The sequence below is a fragment of the Gorilla gorilla genome, chromosome 2 (assembly GCF_029281585.2).
Source record: "Gorilla gorilla gorilla isolate KB3781 chromosome 2, NHGRI_mGorGor1-v2.1_pri, whole genome shotgun sequence".
NCBI classification, from domain to species: domain Eukaryota; kingdom Metazoa; phylum Chordata; class Mammalia; order Primates; family Hominidae; genus Gorilla; species Gorilla gorilla.
This window is the reverse complement of record NC_086017.1, coordinates 208,608,618-208,626,077: the sequence shown is the minus strand read 5'-3', so window position 1 is coordinate 208,626,077 and position 17,460 is coordinate 208,608,618. Positions and strand designations below refer to the sequence as shown.

The 17,460-nt window shown below is 39.8% G+C and overlaps 1 protein-coding gene across 47 annotated transcripts in view; it reads left to right on the top strand.

Annotated features, from left to right (window-relative positions):
* DLG1 (discs large MAGUK scaffold protein 1) overlaps positions 1-15,725 on the top strand; it is a 261,908-nt gene extending 246,183 nt beyond the window's left edge. For all 47 annotated transcript variants that reach the window (XM_055382768.2, XM_055382758.2, XM_031009663.3 and 44 more), the window contains 2 exons: positions 7,247-7,338; positions 13,915-15,725. In XM_055382768.2, coding sequence (XP_055238743.1) covers positions 7,247-7,338; positions 13,915-14,021 — 199 coding nt within the window. In that variant the 3' untranslated portion in view covers positions 14,022-15,725. The remainder of the gene's footprint in view (positions 1-7,246; positions 7,339-13,914) is intronic.
* The last annotated feature ends 1,735 nt before the right edge of the window (positions 15,726-17,460 follow it).

Below are 17,460 nucleotides of genomic sequence, written 5' to 3'. Positions count from 1 at the left end.
AGCTTGCAGTGAGCCGAGATCGCGCCACTGCACTCCAGCCTGGGCGGCAGAGCGAGATCCATCTCAAAAAACAAAAAAGAGTGACATTTCATAAAAGTAAAATATTCACTCCAACAGGAAGATCTGTCGTACATTTGTTTGCACTTCATAGCATTCTCAAAACAAAAAATACAAATTGACAGCTGCATAGGGGCGAAAAGTAATTCCAACATCATCGAGAGGGACAGAAGCAATTAAATAAGAAAACAAATACAAAAATCAGTGAAGGTATGGAATAATACAAATTTAAAACTTTACCTATTTGACATCTGTTAAACACTGCACTCATCATCTGCAAGATACACATGGATTTCCAGTGTACATGAGACAGTTACTAAAACTGATCGTTTGCTAGATTACAAATTTCAAAGGATAGAAAACAAATACTCTCCGACCATAATGCAACTTAAATGGAAACCAATAATTAAAAGATAACTAGAAAATTCTCATGTATTTGGAAATTAAGCATTATACTTCTGAGTGAGTCAAAGAAGAAATCACAGAATAAATTGATGTTTTGAACTAAATAGTAGTGAATTGCCAAGTAATGAGTTTGGAGGCTTTCATAGCTTTGTCGAAGGAATACACACAGCTTTAAATGTTAGGAAAGAATGTTGAAAATCAAATATTAGGAAAGTTGAAAATCTAAGATTTTGAGAAACTGAAAAAGAAGGCGGGGCACAGTTGCCAGCCCCTATAATCCCAACACTTCAGGAGGCCTAGGCGGGTGGATTGTTTGAGTTCAGGAGTTCAAGACCAGCCTGGGCAACATGGTGAGACTCTGTCTTTACTAAAAATACAAAGAAATAGCCAGGCATGGTGGTGTGCGCCTGTGGTCTCAGCTGCTTGGGATGCTGAGATGGGATTGCTTGAGCACAGGGAGCAGAGGTTGCAGTGAGCCAGCCAAGATCTTGCCACTGCACTCCAGCCTGGTGACAGAGCGAGACCCTGTCCCAAGGAAAAAAAAAAAAAAAACTATTTAAAAATTTAAAAATAAAAAATATGGCAGAGCAGAAATTAATGAAATAGAAAAAACAAACATATGATAAAGAGGATCAACAAAGCCAAAAGTGTTCTCTTTGAAAATAAAATACAATAAACCATTAGGAGTGATCAAGAAAAGAAAGAAGGCATATCAGTGTGAATATCAGGCCAGACAAAGAGGATATGACTACACATGCAGCAGACATCCAAGAGATCGACAGAGGCAACCCGACAGGAAAAGGGACAAAGGGCTTGGACACATCACAAAAGTGAATCTCCAAAGAATAAGCATGTGAGATAGTGCCCAACTAATGATGGAAATACAGGTTAAAAAAATGAAAAAGACAAAATATTTAATGCTGGCAAAGATGTGGAACAACTGAAACTCGTAACAGTGTTAGGGGTGCAGATTGGTGCATCTTCATTGGTAAACTGTTGATAGTATCATAGTGTCTCCTAAAGCTGAACGTGCACATGAGTTATGACCCAGAAGTCATATTCTTAGACGCACACTCCACAGAAACGCTTACCTGTGTTTACAAAGACAGGTACAAGCGTGACGACAGTACTGTTCAAATAGTCAACGACTGTCAGTTGCGGCGGCTCACACCTGTAATCCCCACACTTTGGGAGCCCAAGAGGGAAGGATTGCTTGAGGTCAGGAGTTGGAGACCAGCCTGAGCAACATGGCACAATCCTGTCTCTACAAAAAACTTTAAAAGGTAGCTGGATGTGGTGGTGCATTCCTGTAATCCCAGCTACTTAGGAGGCCGAAGCAGGAGGATCCCTTGAGCCCAGGAGTTCTATCCAAGCTGTAGTGAGCTATGCTTGCACCACTGCACTCCAGCCTTGGTGACAGAGTGAGACCGTGTCTCTAAAAAAAAAACAGAGTCATTAACTAGAAACTACCCAAATACTATCAGGAGTAGAATATGTCAATAAATTATGACATGTTCACAGTGAAACGTTCTATGATAATGTGAGCAATCTCCAGCCACATACAGAAGTATAGAAGAATCTCACAAGTACAATTTGAGTTCAAAACAAAAACCCAGACCTAAAGATACACATACTCTGTGACTCCAAATTTAATAATTGCTCATAGAAGTCAAATAGAGGTTACCCTGTAAGAATGGGTTGGTGACTAGAGTGAGCACACCCAGGTTCTGGGGTCCTAGTCATGCTCTGTGTCTTGACCTAAGTATACAGGTACATGTAAGTTTGTGAAAATGTAACAAGCTGTATGATACGATTTTTCTAATATTGCTCATCTATGTTTGAAACATATACTTCAGGAAATGTTAAGGAAAAATAGAAAGGGAAAAGAAAAATAGAAAACCTAAATAATCTAGTACTTATTAAAGACTTGAACCCGTCATAAAAAGCCTTTCCACAAATTAAATACTAAGCCAAGCAGACTTACTAAATTCTACCAAAAGCTAAGAAGCTATGTCAATTTTATACAAACTTTTCAACTAATTTATGAGCATTAATTTGATACCCAAACCTGGAAAGGACTATACAGGAAAGGAAAATGGTAAAGTCAGTTTTAATTATGACTATAGATGCAAGAACCCTTACCAAAATAGGAGCAAATTGAATCAAACAATTTTTTTTAATAAGGCAAAATGTAACAACCAAGTTGGGTATATTCCTGGTATGCAACACTGCTGCAGCATTTAAAAACTAATCAGTTATGGAGCTAGAGGGAAGATGGCAGAGTAGGAAGCTCTGGGAATCTGTCTCCCCACCCAGATGACAACTGCACTGGCAGAATCTGTCTGATGTTACTATTTCGGATCTCTGTTCACCATTTTTATCAGTTTGGGAACGCTGAAGTCTATTGAAGGCTTATAACTTCCAGGGGAAGGCTTGAAAGGTTAATTTCAGCTCTTAACATGGTAGCAACTACCTGTTCCTCTACCCTCAGCCCCATAGCATGTAGCCATGTACACATTTTCAAGCAGCTTTGCATAGGGTTTGTGGTAGCCAGTGTGGACAATAAGGATTCTGTCCTCCAAATAGCAGGGATCTTTGCTCTGATAGCTAATTACTGCTTCTGATCATGGAGGTGCAGCCATACAGTGAGCCATTGTTGCAAACCCCACTGCCACTGTTACAAGCCCCTCCACTTGAGGCTGAAGTGACTTTTAAAGATTTAAAGGGCCATTGCCTTCAGTGGTGATTAGTGAGGAGAAAAAAAAATATTAAGTAAAAACAAAGGGCTAGTGCTTCCCTCTTCCCCCCACACCACAGACACACACACACACCTTTTTTTTCCCCCTCCCCTTTTGGGGGCCAGACCAGGACATTCAAAAGTATATGAGGGGAGGTTTTCATATCCATGGAAAATCACAGGCTTAGAAAATACCTGAAAAGACCCTAAGTTTACACCTCAGGCTGATTCCTTGTACAGAAACACCTTGCAACAGTAAACAATAAATTTTAAATAAAACAGCAAACCCTGGGAAAGGAAGAGAATTTGTTCTCCAGAGTTACTTACATTGTAAGATTTAAATGTGTAGTTTCCCACAAAAAAATCACAAGACATACGAAGAAACAGGAAAATATAGCCCATTCAAAGGAAAAATAAACAAACTATCCCTGAGAAAGACTATACTTGAGAAAGAGTTAGACTCAATAAAGACTGTAAAACAAGATACTAAATGAGCTAAAAGACATGGACAAAGTCTCAAGAAAGTGATAGGCCCAGCGCAGTGGCTCATGCCTGTAATCCTGGCACTTAGAAGCCTGAGACGAGAGGATCACTTGAACTCCGTGGTTCAAGACGAGCCTGGGCAACATAGTGAGACCTTGCCTCTACAAAAGGTAAGCAAAAATTGGCCAGACGCAGTGGCTCACGCCTGTAACCCCAGCACTTTGGGAGGCCGAGGCAGGCAGAACACCTGAGTTTGGTAGTTCAAGACCAGCCTGGGCAACATAACAAAACCCCATCTCTACTAAAAATACAAAATTAGCTGGGCGTGGTGGCGGGCATCTGTAATCCCAGCTACTTGGGAGGCTGAGGCACGAGAATCGCTTGAACCCAGGAGGCAGAGGTTGCAGTGAGTGGAGACCATACCATTGCACCCCAGCCTAGGCAACAAGAGCAAAACTCCGTCTCAAAAATAAAAATAAAAATTAGCTGGCCATGGTTGCACGAGCCTGTGGTCCCAGCTACATGCGAAGCTGCGGTGGGAGGATCTCTTGAGCCTGGGAGGTCAAGGCTGCAGTGAGCCGAGATCACACCACTGCACTCCAGCCTGAGCAACAGAGGGAGACCTTGTCTCCAAAAAGATAAAGGAAAAAAAAGATGAAAAAGATACATGAACAAAATGGAAATATCAACAAAGAAATAAAAAACCTAAAAATAAACCAAAAGGAAATTCTGGAGCTAAAAATAACTGAAATGGAAAATTCACTACGGGGATTCAGGGAGATTTGAGCAGACAGAAGAAAGAATCAACAAGTTTAATTTAAAGATACAACAATGGAAATTATGTAGTCTGAGAAACCGAGAAATGATTGAAGAAAAGTGAACAGAGCCTAAGGGACCTATAAGACACCATCAAGCAATCAACGTACACATTGTGGGGGTCGTCGAAGGAGAATAGAGAGAGAAAGGGCAGAGAGATTGTTTGAAGAAATAATGGCCAAAAACATCCCAAATCTGATGAAAGACGTGAATATAATCCAAGAAAATCAATGAACTCAAAGCAGGATAAACTTAGATAACCACACTGCGGCACGTTATAATCAAAGTGTCAGAATACAGAGAGAATCTTGAAAGCAGCAACTTACCACACACAAGGTATTTCCCAATAAGATTATCAGTCGCTGTTTTTGTTTGTTTGTTTTTTGAAACAAGGTCTCGCTTTGTCACCCAGGCTGGAGTGCAGTGGCTCACTGCTTACCCAGGTTACTGCTGCCTTAACTTCCTGGGCTCAAGCAGCCTCTCACCTCGGCCTCCCAAGCAGCTAGGGCTACAGACATGCACCGCCACGCCCGGCTAACTTTTGTATTTTTTAGAGAGACAGGATTTTGCCATGTTTCCCAGGCTGGTCTCGAACTCCTGAGCTCAAGTGATCCACCCACCTCAGCCTTCCAAAGTGCTGGGATTACAGGTGTAAATAAATACCCACCTTGCCCAGCAATCAGCAGATTTTTTTTTTTTATGAGACAGGGTCTACTCTGTCTCCCAGGCTGGAGTGCAGTGGCTCATTCTCAGCTCACTGCAACCTCTCTGCCTCCCGGGTTCAAGTGATTCTCTTGCCTCAGCCTCCCTAGTAGCTGGGATTACAGGGACTCACCACTGCGCCCTGCTAATTTTTGTATTTTTAGTGGAGACGGGATTTCACCATGTTGGCCAGGCTGGTCCCGAACTCCTGACCTCAGGTGATCCGCCTGCCTCAGCCTCCCAAAGTGCTGGGATTACAGCTTGAGCCACCATGCCCTGCCAGCAGATATTTTATCAGAAACTCTGGAGGCCAGAAAACAGTGGGTTCAAAACACTGAAGGAAAAAAAAAAAAATGTAACTGTCAACAAAGAATCCTATATCTGGCAAATCTATTCTTCAAAAATGAGGGAGAAATTAACACATGCCCAGATAAATTAAAACTGAAAGAGTTTATTACCTGTAGTCCTCCCTTAGCAGAAATGCTGCAGAGAATTTTGTAGGGTGGGATGAAAGAATACTAGACAGTAACTCTACAAAATATCAAAGCAAACATTATAATTAATGGCAAAATATTGAAGGCTTTCCTTTAAGTTGGGAATGAACTCTGTACTCATCATCCAGCTGCAGCAATAATTATCCACTTATGACCAACCTTGTTTCTCTCCACTCACACCCACCTCCTTACACCTTCATTCCAGATTATTTTGAAACAAGTCTCAGACATTCCTATCATTTTGTCTGTGTACATCACTGTGTATTTGAAAGATAATTTCTTACAAAAAGTCACTGATTATCATACTTAAAATAATAATTATTTGATAAAGTTCAAATGTTGCTGGTTATTTCATAAGTGTTGTTTGTGTTTCTTCAGTTTGTTGGAATAAAATTTTTAGTAAGGTCTATTCACGGCAGTTGGTTAAGTTGTTTAGCCTACAGATTCTCACTCCGCATCTCTCTTTCATGCCCCACCCTGCCGCACCTCCCATTTGTTTGTGATAGAAACCAGGTCATTTCTTCTGCAGATGTTTCCCCAGACTGTATTTTCTGATTACCTTCTCATGGTGTTATTTATATGGTTGTTTGTCCCCTTATTTTCTGTAAACTGATAGGTAGATCTCTAAGTCATTTTAATATGAAATTTTCATCAAAGTCAAAAGTATCATAAATTAATGAATAGGTTTTTTGGCTACACTGAGCTGATGCAGAATTTGTTAAAACCCTCTGTCATTCCTTTTTTTTTGTTTATTTATTTATTTATTTTGTTGTTGTGGAGACAGAGTCTCGCTCTGTCGCCCAGACTGGAGTGCAGTGGCACGATCTCGGCTCACTGCAACCTCTGCCTCCTGGATTCAAGCGATTCTCCTGCCTTAGTCTCCCAGGTAGCTAGGATTACAGGCATGTGCCACCACACCCAGCTAATTTTTATATTTTTAGTAGAGACGGGGTTTCGTCTTGTTGGCCAGGCTGGCCCTGAACTCCTTACCTCAAGTGATCCACCTGCCTTGGCCTCCCAAAATGCTGGGATTACAGGTATTAGCCACCATGCCCAACCTATTATTTTTATTTTTAAAAATCCCAGAAACAGGCTGGGCTTGGTGGCTCACATCTGTAATCCCAGCACTTTGGGAGGCCAAGGCGAGCAGATTACCTGGGGTCAGGAGTTTGGGACCAGCCTGCCCAACTTGGTGAAACCCCATCTCTACTAAAAATATAAAAATTAGCCAGGCGTGGTGGCGCATGCCTGTAATCCAGCTACTTGAGAGATGGGGGCAGGAGAATCACTTGAACCCAGGAGGCGGAGGTTGCGGTGAGCTGAGATCGTGCCACTGCACTCCAGCCTGGGTGACAGTGTGAGACACTGTCTCAAAAAAAAAAAAAAAAAAATTCCCAGAAATGACCAGAATGACTCAAGTTTTTAATGACATTCATATTTTCAGCAGAGTTCAACTTTTCATGATTTTCTATTTTATGTGTCTTCTCTCGTCATCTTTTTTTAAAAAGTATTATAATTTGGTAATTATCAATTTCTACATTTATTTTCGTAGGGAAATGAATAAGCGTCTAACAGAAGAACAAGCCAGAAAAACATTTGAGAGAGCCATGAAACTGGAACAGGAGTTTACTGAACATTTCACAGGTTGGAACCATGTTGTAACAGCCCTCTTTAAGATAGAATTTTGCTTTGAAGCCATGTGAACTGACCCATTCAAGTGGATTTTGAACTATGCCTACATCTACCAGTAGTAACTAGTATCATCCAGCCTAGGCAGTGGTGCTGGGGAACCTTCTTTTTGAGACGGAGTTTCGCTCTGTCACCCAAGCGGAGTGCAATGGTATGACTCGGCTCACCGCAACCTCCGCCTCCCTGGCTCAAGTGATTCTCCTGCCTCAGCCTCCCGAGTAGCTGGGATTACAGGCTGGTCTTGAGCTCCTGACCTCAGGTGATCCACCTGCCTCAGCCTGTCAAAATGCTAGGATTACAGCGGTGAGCCACCCTGCCCAGCCAGGAATCTTGAGATTTAATGTTTCTTAGGTTATTGATTAGAACAGCAAAAACAGGAATAATTCATACTTGACCAGAGAAAAATAGATTTAGATTTCATTTCTTCTATGAAACTCTGATTTTTCTCTTATCCTTTATAAATTTTGATCCATTTTCTCTAGCCATGTTGAGGTATAATTGACAAAATTCATATATATTCAAGGCATATAATGTGATTTGATAAATGTATACATTGTAAGTTGATTAACACAATCAAATTAACATGTCTTTAACCACACAGTTACCATTTTGTGTGTGTAGGGAAGACACTTAAGATCTACTCTTTATTAACAATAGTCACTATTGCTGTATATTAGATCCCCAGAATTTACTCATCTTAAAACTGAAAGTTTGTGCCCTTTCACTAACATCTCCCCATTTCTTCTACTCTGCAGTCCCTGGAAACCACCTCTCTGTTTCTATGAGTTCTACTTTTTTAGATTCCACGTATAAATGAAATACAGTATTTGCTTTTCTGTGTCTGGCTTATTTCATATAGCATAAGGTCCTCCACATTCACTCATGTTGGTTGTTGCAGATGATAGGATCTTCATTTTTATGGCCTAATAAAATATTCCATTGTTGTATATATACCATATGCATGCATACATACATATATATATATATATATATAATTTGTTGTTGTTTGTTTTTGGGTTTTTTGGGGGGGTTTTGTTGTTGTTGTTGTTGTTTTGAGATGGAGTCTGGCTCTGTCGCCCAGGCTGGAGTGCAGTGGCGCAATCTCGGCTCACTGCAACCTCCGCCTTCCGTGTTCATGCCATTCTCCTGCCTCAGCCTCCCGAGTAGCTGGGACTACAGGCAGCTGCCACCACGCCCAGCTAATCTTTTGTATTTTTAGTAGAGATGGGGTTTTACCATGTTAGCCAGGACAGTCTTGATCTCCTGACCTCGTGAGCCACCGTGCCCGGCCTGTTTTTGGTTTTTTTGTTTGTTTTTGAGGCAGGGTTTTGTTCTTGCCCAGGCTGGAGTACAGTGTCATGATCATGGCTCACTGCAGCCTCAACCTCCTGGGCTCAAGCAATTCTCTCTCTTCAGCTTCCTTAGTAGCTGGGACTACAGGCGTGCAACACCACACCTGGCTAATTTTTTATTTTTGTAGAGACAGGGTCTCGCTATGTTGCCTAGGCTGGTCTCAAACTCCTAGGCTCAAGCAATCCTTCTTCCTCGGCCTCCCAGAGTGCTTGGATTATAGGTGCACTGCACCTGGCCTACAATATTCTCTTTATTCATTCATCTTTTTTTTTTTTTGGAGATGGGAGTTTTGCTCTTGCTGCCCAGGCTGGAGTGCAATGGCATGATCTCAGCTCACCAAACCTCCCGGGTTCAAGCGATTCTCCTGCCTCAGCCTCCTGAGTAGCTGGGATTACAGGCATGTGCCACGATGCCCAGCTAATTTTGTATTTTTAGTAGAGATGGGGTTTCCCCATGTTGGTCAGGCTGATCGAACTCTTGACCTCAGGTGATCCGCCCACCTTGGCCTCCCAAAGTGCCGGGACTACAGGCGTGAGCCCCCGGGCCCGGCTCATTCATCTTTTGACAGACTCTTAGGTGATTTTCATATCTGGGCTATTGTTGATTATGTTGCAGTGAACATAGGAGTGCAGATTTCAACATACCGATTTGTTTTCCTTTGGTTTTCTTTTTGTTGTTGGCTTTTTGTTTGTTTTTATTGTTTTGTTTTGAGACAGAGTCTCGCTCTGTTGTCCAGGCTGGAATGCAGGTGTGATCTCAGCTTGCTGCAACCATCGCCTCCTGGGTTCTGTTGATTCTCCTGCCTTAGCCTCCCAAGTAGCAGGGACTAGAGACACCTGCCACCACACCCAGCTAATTTTTGTATTTTTAGTAGAGACAGGGTTGGCCGTGCTGGTCTCAAACTCCTGACCTCAAGTGATCCGCCTGCTTCAGCCTCCCAGAGTGCTGGAATTACAGGTGTGAGCCACCACGCCTGGCCCAGTTTCCTTTGTATATATATCAAGTAGTGGGATTGCTAGATCATATAATAACTCAGTTTTTAATTTTTTGAGGTGGCTGGGCACAGTGGTTCATGCCTGTAATCCCAGCATTTTGGGAGGCCCAGGTGGGCAGATCACCTGAGGTCAGGAGTCCGAGACCAGCCTGACCAACATGGCGAAACCCCTTTTCTCTACTAAAAATACAAAATTAGCCGGGCGTGGTGGTGCATGCCTGTAATCCCAACTACTTGGAAGGTTGAGGCAGGAGAATTGCTTGAACCTGGGAGGCGGAGGTTGCAGTGAGCCAAGATCGCACAATTGCACTCCAGCCTGGGCAACAAGAGTGAAACTCTGTCTCAAAAATAATAATAGTAATAATAATTTCTTGAGGAATGTCCACACTATTTTCTGTGATGGCTTTACTCATTTACATTCCCACCAACAGTGTACAGGGTTCCCTTTTCTTCATACCATTGCCTAGTTGTTATCTCTTATCTTTTTGATAACAGCCATCCACACAGGTCTAAGGTGATATTTCATTATGGTTTGTGTGTGTGTTTGTGACAGAGTCTTGCTCTGTCACCCAGGCTGGAGTACAGTGGCATGATCTCAGCTCACTGCAACCTCTGCCTCCTGGGTTCAAGCAATTCTCATGCCTCAGCCTCCTGAATAGCTGGGATTACAGGCACATGCCACCACACCCGGCTAATTTTTGTATTTTTAGTAGAGACAGGGTTTTGCCATGTTGGTCAGACTGGTCTCGAACTCCTGGCCTCAAGTGATCCGCCAGCCTTAGCCTCCCAAAGTGTTAGGATGGCAGGCGTGAGCCACCGCACCCAGCCTCATTATGGTTTTGGTTTCTATTGCTCTGATTAATGAGGTTGAGCACTTTTACTGATACCTGCTGGCCATCTGTATGTCTTCTTTGGAAAAATGTCGATTCCAGTCCTTTGCCCATTTTTTAAATGGATTATTTGGTATTTTGCTAATGAGTTTCTTATATATTTTGGAATATTAACCCCTTACCAATTGCATGTTTGGAAATATTTTCTCCTCTTCCATAGGTTGCCTTTTCATTTTGTTGATTGTCCCTTTGCTGTGTAGAAGATTTTTTATTTTGCTGCCTGTGCTTTCCAAAAAATCATCCAAGACCAGTGTGAAGGCGCTTTTTTCCCTGTGTTTTCTTCTAGGAGTTTTATGGTTCTGGTTTTACATTTAAGTCTTGAATCTATTTCAAGTTAATTTTGTATAAGATAAGGGTTTAGTTTCGTTCTCTTGCATGTGGATATCCAGATTTTCCAGCACCATTTATTTAAGACACTAGCCTTTCCCTGTTGTGTAGTCTTGGCCCCTTTTTAATGATTAGTTGCCCTTTGATCTGTTTTGAAATACTATTTGTTTAAAAAAAAAAAAAAGTAGGTAGCAACTCCCCAATATTCTTATCTTACTCACCTTGTCCTTTAACTTCCTCCTCAAGTCTTTGGACATTTTTGTTGTTGTTACTTGTTTGTTTGAAATAATATCAGCCTAAATTTGACATTCACACTGAGTATCAGTAAGGGTCATGGTTTGTAAACCTTGTGCTTTCTTATTTTTTTCAAACTAATTTCAGACTTAAATAGAAGTTACAAGAATAGTACAGGGAGTCTCATGTACCCTTCACCCAAATTCCTCAAGTGTTAACATTTTACCACATTTATAGTTTTTTTTCTGATACACTTGAGAGTAAGTTTCAGGTAGATGTCCCTTTATTTCTAAATATTTCAGTGTGTATTTTCTAAAAAACAGGGATATTCCCTTATAGAATCATAGTTTTATTATCAAAATCAGGAAATTTAATAATTATATGTCTCATCTAACTATAGATCTTATTATTATTTCACTATTCTTCTAATCTCTTTAGAGCAAAATGGAAAAAAATGGTTTTTCTGTTCTGGTGCAGGATCCAATGGAGGCTCACGTGTTGCACTGAATTATCACATCCTTAATGTTCTTTAATCTGAAATAGTTCCCAAGTCTTGTTATTCATGACCTTGACTGACGTTTTTTAAGAGTAAAAACACTAGGGGGGATTTTTTGTTGTTTTGTTTTGTGTTTCGTTTTGTTTTGTCTTTTGAGCCAGGATCTCATTCTGTCACCCAGGCTGGAGTGCAATGGTGCAATCTCAGTTCACTGGGACCTCCACCTCCCAGGCTCAAGTGATCCTCCCACCTCAGCCTCCCAAGGAGCTGGGACTACAGGCTACAGCCAACATGCCCAGCTAATTTTTGTATTTTTTGTAGAGACAGGATTTCGCCATGTTGCCCAGGCTGGTCTCATCCAATCCGCCCACCTTCACCTTGACCTCCCAAAGTGGTGGGACTACAGGCGTGAGCCACTGTACCCAGCCAAGGACCCATTCTTTTATAAAATGTCCCTCCCTCAATTTGGATTTATCTGATGTTTTCTCATAATTAGATTTAGGTTCTGCATTTGGGGCAGGAATAGCAATGAAGTAATGATGTATCCTCTGTGTATCATACAAGGAGGTTTACAAAGTCTACTTGTGCCGTTACTTGTGATGCTAATTTTAATCACATGGTTAAGGTGTCTGCAGCCTTATGCTTTCCCAGTTTACCTGGTTTACTAACCATTCCATTAATGAATTTACAAAGTAAGCAAAATGTGTATTTCCCAAGTCAGTTCCTGACTGTTTTCTCCTAAAATAAATCCTTGCGTGCTGTTGTCAACCTAAACTATGAAATGCTCTGGGATTCTGTCCTGTGCTGTTGGGGTGCATCAAGATGCCAAACCCACGAACCAAGTATTTTGTCAAATGAACTGAGTCTTCAGGGACATTGAGGCATGTCTGTATTTAGCTCAAAAGGTAGAAGTCTCACAAAACTGATACTAGCGAATATTATGTTACTTAAAATTCTTGGTTATTCAGGCGTTCCTAGCTATGTATAAGTGCTTCCTACCTACATACAACGTCTTTCTTCTATGCACATCATCTCAGGTACCAAATAGACAGTATTATTTAAAATCCCCCTTTGACATTTTATGCTGTTTTTCAGACCATGGAAATCTACACCTATGATGCTCTTCCAAGATCACTGGGCATTTTTTTGTAGTTTAGCAAGCGACTTATTTAATTTGCAATTCTGAATTATTTCATTTATATGTAAACTTTTTTATGAGAAACAAGGTTCCACTCTGTCACCCAGGCAAATGGTACAGTCCAATGGTACGATCATAGCTCTCTGCAATTGTGACCTCCTGGGCTCAAGAGATCATCCTCCTCTGTCAGCCTCCCAAGTAGCCAGGATTACAGACACACACCACCATGCCCAGCTAATTTTTTTTTTTTTTAAATACACAGGGTCTCACTATGTTCCCCAGGCTGATCTCAAACTCCTAGCCTCAAGCAACCCTCCCACTTCAGCCTCCCAAAGTGCTGGGATTGCAGGCATGAGCCACCATGCCCAACCATAAACATTTTCTTTCTTCTTAAAAAGTTACTCATGCTTAGTGCTGTCTAGCGATACTTTGTTTTTGTTTGTTTGTTTGCTTTATTAACTAACCCCTCACAGACCTCAGGGGCTTCAGCTATTTCCAAAGAATTAGTTGTTAGTAATTGTTACTCTTTTTTTCACACATTATTTCAGACAGCAAATAAACATTGATTGTTAAGTCTCTAACCACTAACAAGCTAGCTTAGGTATCTCAATTCACCTACACTACAGTACCTGACATGCTAGCTTAACTGAAAAAAGTAGTATCAATCTGTAATCAGCTCTTTTCCCCCAAGATCCTACCCCCCAAAAAAAAAAAATTATCCTTATATCATCCTGTCTATGGGATTGTACCCAGTTTCCTTTTTTCTACATACAAGGGAGATTTATGGAGAAATCAGGAAAGTTAAGAAAATAATTTGTTTTAAAATAATAAAGCTAATATATATATGCTCAGATGGTAAAAGAACAAAAGATCTCCAAGTCTTACTTTTTGATCCATTTTTAAGATAAAAATTTTATACTATATAAATAGGAAAATTAATGAAGTGAGCCTTTTTTTCTAAGTGAACAGTGTGTAAACGGTGATTCTTCCTGGATGAGTAACTTTTTCAAAGATACTAGCTTCTACTATTTCACCAATAATTGTAATGGCAAAAATAGACAATTAATGGAAATTTCTGATTTTGTTTCTATCATTACAGCTATTGTACAGGGGGATACGCTGGAAGACATTTACAACCAAGTGAAACAGATCATAGAAGAACAATCTGGTTCTTACATCTGGGTTCCAGCAAAAGAAAAGCTATGAAAACTCATGTTTCTCTGTTTCTCTTTTCCACAATTCCATTTTCTTTGGCATCTCTTTGCCCTTTCCTCTGGAGTCTTTCTTGAGTACTGATTTCATGTTGAATTGTATCCCACACATCATGGTCTGCAGCTTCTTTTTCACATGTAGTGTCTCCTTCAAGTTACATCGTGTGTATTATTTAATGTCACTATTGGTTAGTGGCCATTTTTCAGAACTGAAGATGGAATGGCCTGACCAGCTATTAAGAATTTGGGGAGGCGCAGAAATTGTGGTAAAATTCCTTAATGTTTAAGGGAAAGTAACTTTAAGAGATTTTTGGAAAAGCTTTATATACATTCTTTTCAAATTTCAGTACAAATGAAAAAGTGGTTTTAATCAGTGATTTAGTAGACTTTGAGCAACTGTGCACGCTTCAGTTTAATAGCATGGTTTGGCCAGTGTATTACTCTCAAGTCCTTTTCTCAATCAACTTCTATCATCAAAGCAATTGTTTCATTATAGATAAATAAGGACAACATTTTTTAATTTAAAAATTCATGTCTGAGTTGACTTTCATAAGGGATTTCATTTTTCCTCAGCATTCTTAAAGCCTTTTAGTATTTGACGGTTCTTTTTTCCCCAGACATTTGCTAGGAATAACAATGTTTCAATGTTTTTAATCTACTTGAGCAACACTATCGTGTCTTACAAAAGTTGTTCATATGTAAATGATCATCACATTTCGTGAATTGAGGCCATGTTCAGGTGCTAAGGAAGTTCGCCTTTTACACAGAAGGTTGAGAAAATTTCCTAGATATAAATACAGATAAATCAGACGTTACAGTGGTGACGTAGTAACCATCATGGCAATGGAAAGGAGTCCAATTCATAGCCTAAAACTTCAGATGTATTCTTAGGAGTCAGATTTTACTGAATATTTTACCCACAATAGCTGCCTATTTTGTTATAATAAAATATATATAAATATATATATAAAACTTTCTTTAAACTGTAACTATGGGAATTATTTTCTTTACATAGTTGCGCACACACACAAACATATATATATATATATTTAAAATATATTTTGTTTCTTTTGCCACCTACTCCTTTTTGTTTGGTTTTTAAATTAAATATTAATTGAATAGACTTATGTTCCTTAATCATGTGAACTGAAAATGGGGGCATGGTGGTCATGAGGAGGAAACATTTAGGGAAATTAGATGATAAGTAAAAGTATGGGCATATTCTCCTCTTTTCTACGAAAGTTTTCAAATGGTTCCTGAGGTTTTTTGTTGTTGTCCTTGTTGTTACTGTTGTTCTTGTCATCAGGTTTGATTTTGGTCCTTACCCTTTCCTTCTAGTTCTCCTTTTATTAATAGGAAGGCAGGCAAAAGCCCCATTTATGTGTGTGTTTTCCCCTCAGACAGCTTTCATCCACTGCTCTGCACTAGAATTGCACAAATCTTCATGGTGAGCAATTTTAAGAAATGTTAGTGAAAGGTAGAAATTATTTCACAAATCAGTTTCTCTGGTCCTTCATAGTAATAATAATATTTGGCTTCCCATTGCTCTTTGGAGTTGTTTATTAAATATGTGTTTTTGACAACCTCCTCATTACAGTTTCTTAAAGAAATTAGTACTGGTTTGTAAAGAATTATCAACATTATCCATTCCATTTATGAAGAAGAGGAGAACAGCTAATAAACTGTATTGTAAAATCCATATGTTAAGTGTGTCTTGAATTTTGAAAGAAAAAATATATTTTGCAAGCTAACATTTTCTTGAAACAATTTGAGGCATCATGTAATTTATAACCGAATCCAAGAGCCATTAGGCAGCAGAGTGTGTTACCACATTGAAATACAGTGCTGCTGTTAGACTAAATGTCGTAGGTTGTTAACCACATAGAAACACACTAGTATGAAGGAAACTGTTGTAAAATCTCAAGAGCTTCAGAAATTGCCTTACAAGACCCCAGCATAAGCTATTTTGAAGTATTTACCAAATAGTCACATGTTGTAAAATATCAAGTGGTTATAAAAGGATGCCATTTATGTATTAAAATCTACATAACATTGTTTTCTGGATGTCCTTGTTAAGTGATTTTTTTGTAAGAATATATGATTGTGCAGCTTTCTAGATTGTATAGGATTATCAATAATGAGATTACTAATTGCTGAGTATTATGCAATAGCCACTTTAGTATCGTACTTCTTAATTTAAAAAAAAAAGAGAAGGTGGTGTTACTAGCCCCACTGTAAGGTTTACATTAAATCACTTGCCCAAGATGACTTAGCTAATAAGAGGCAGTGCTTAGTGTTTGGATCCGAGCCTCTCTGCCCCAATCTACATTCTTTCCAATACACTTGGCTGCCTCATTTTTCACCCCCTACTGTGTAAAGACCTGTAACTTAAATTATTATTCTAGCAATGCTTTACAAATAAGGAAAGACTCTTAGATGAAAATCCTTGCCCAAAGTCATACAATTAGTAAGGACAGACCCACAAAACAAGCGACTCCCATCACAGCTGAAAAGACTATTTGTGGGAAACAAGTCAGCCTAGCCGTGCCACAGTGACATGCCAAGGAAGAACCTTTCAGAACCAGAATAACCTAGCCCTGCCAGTGACATGACAAAGAACCTTTTAGAACCGGAATTGAAACAATATTTATAAAAAAAAGAGTCCATTATTGTAATACCCAGAGAATAATACAGTTTCACATGTTTTGTAAAGTCTATATTTATTTTTTAATATGCCTCTTCATATCTTTTTAAGTTGGCAAAAAGAAAAATGCCTCTTAAATTTGGCTGTAGCTATCTGGTTGCTTTCCTGTTCTGTGACTACCTAGGGCTCTTCAATAAATAATGGAAGCAAGCAAGCCAGGTGCAGTGGCTCATGCCTGTATTCCCAGCACTTTGGGAGGTCAAGGCAGACGTATCACCTGAGGTTGGGAGTTCGAGACCAACCTGACCAACATGGAGAAACCCTGTCTCTACTAAAAATACAAAATTAGCCAGGTGTGGTGGCGCATGCCTGTAATCCCAGCTACTCGGGAGGCTAAGGCAGGAGAATTGCTTGAACCCAGGAGGCAGAGATTGCAGTGAGCCGAGATCGCGCCATTGCACTCCAGCCTGGGCAACAAGCAAAACTCCATCTCAAAAAATAATAATAATAATAATAATAATAATAATAATAATAATAATGGAAGCAAGCCTGCAGAGCTCATTCCAGCAAAATACGCTCTGGTTAACAAATAAATACTTGCTAAACACTATATAGTATTTAGACTCCAAAGATGGCAATTCAGGAATTTTAGTAATTAGTAAAATTTGTTTTCTAAGATATTAGAGCAGTTACCTTCTAAGATTCTCTGCCTTGAATACTCTTAATTTACATGCGATAAAATAGAAGCCTAAAGACCCCTATGGCTTTACAAAGTTACACTGCAAATTGG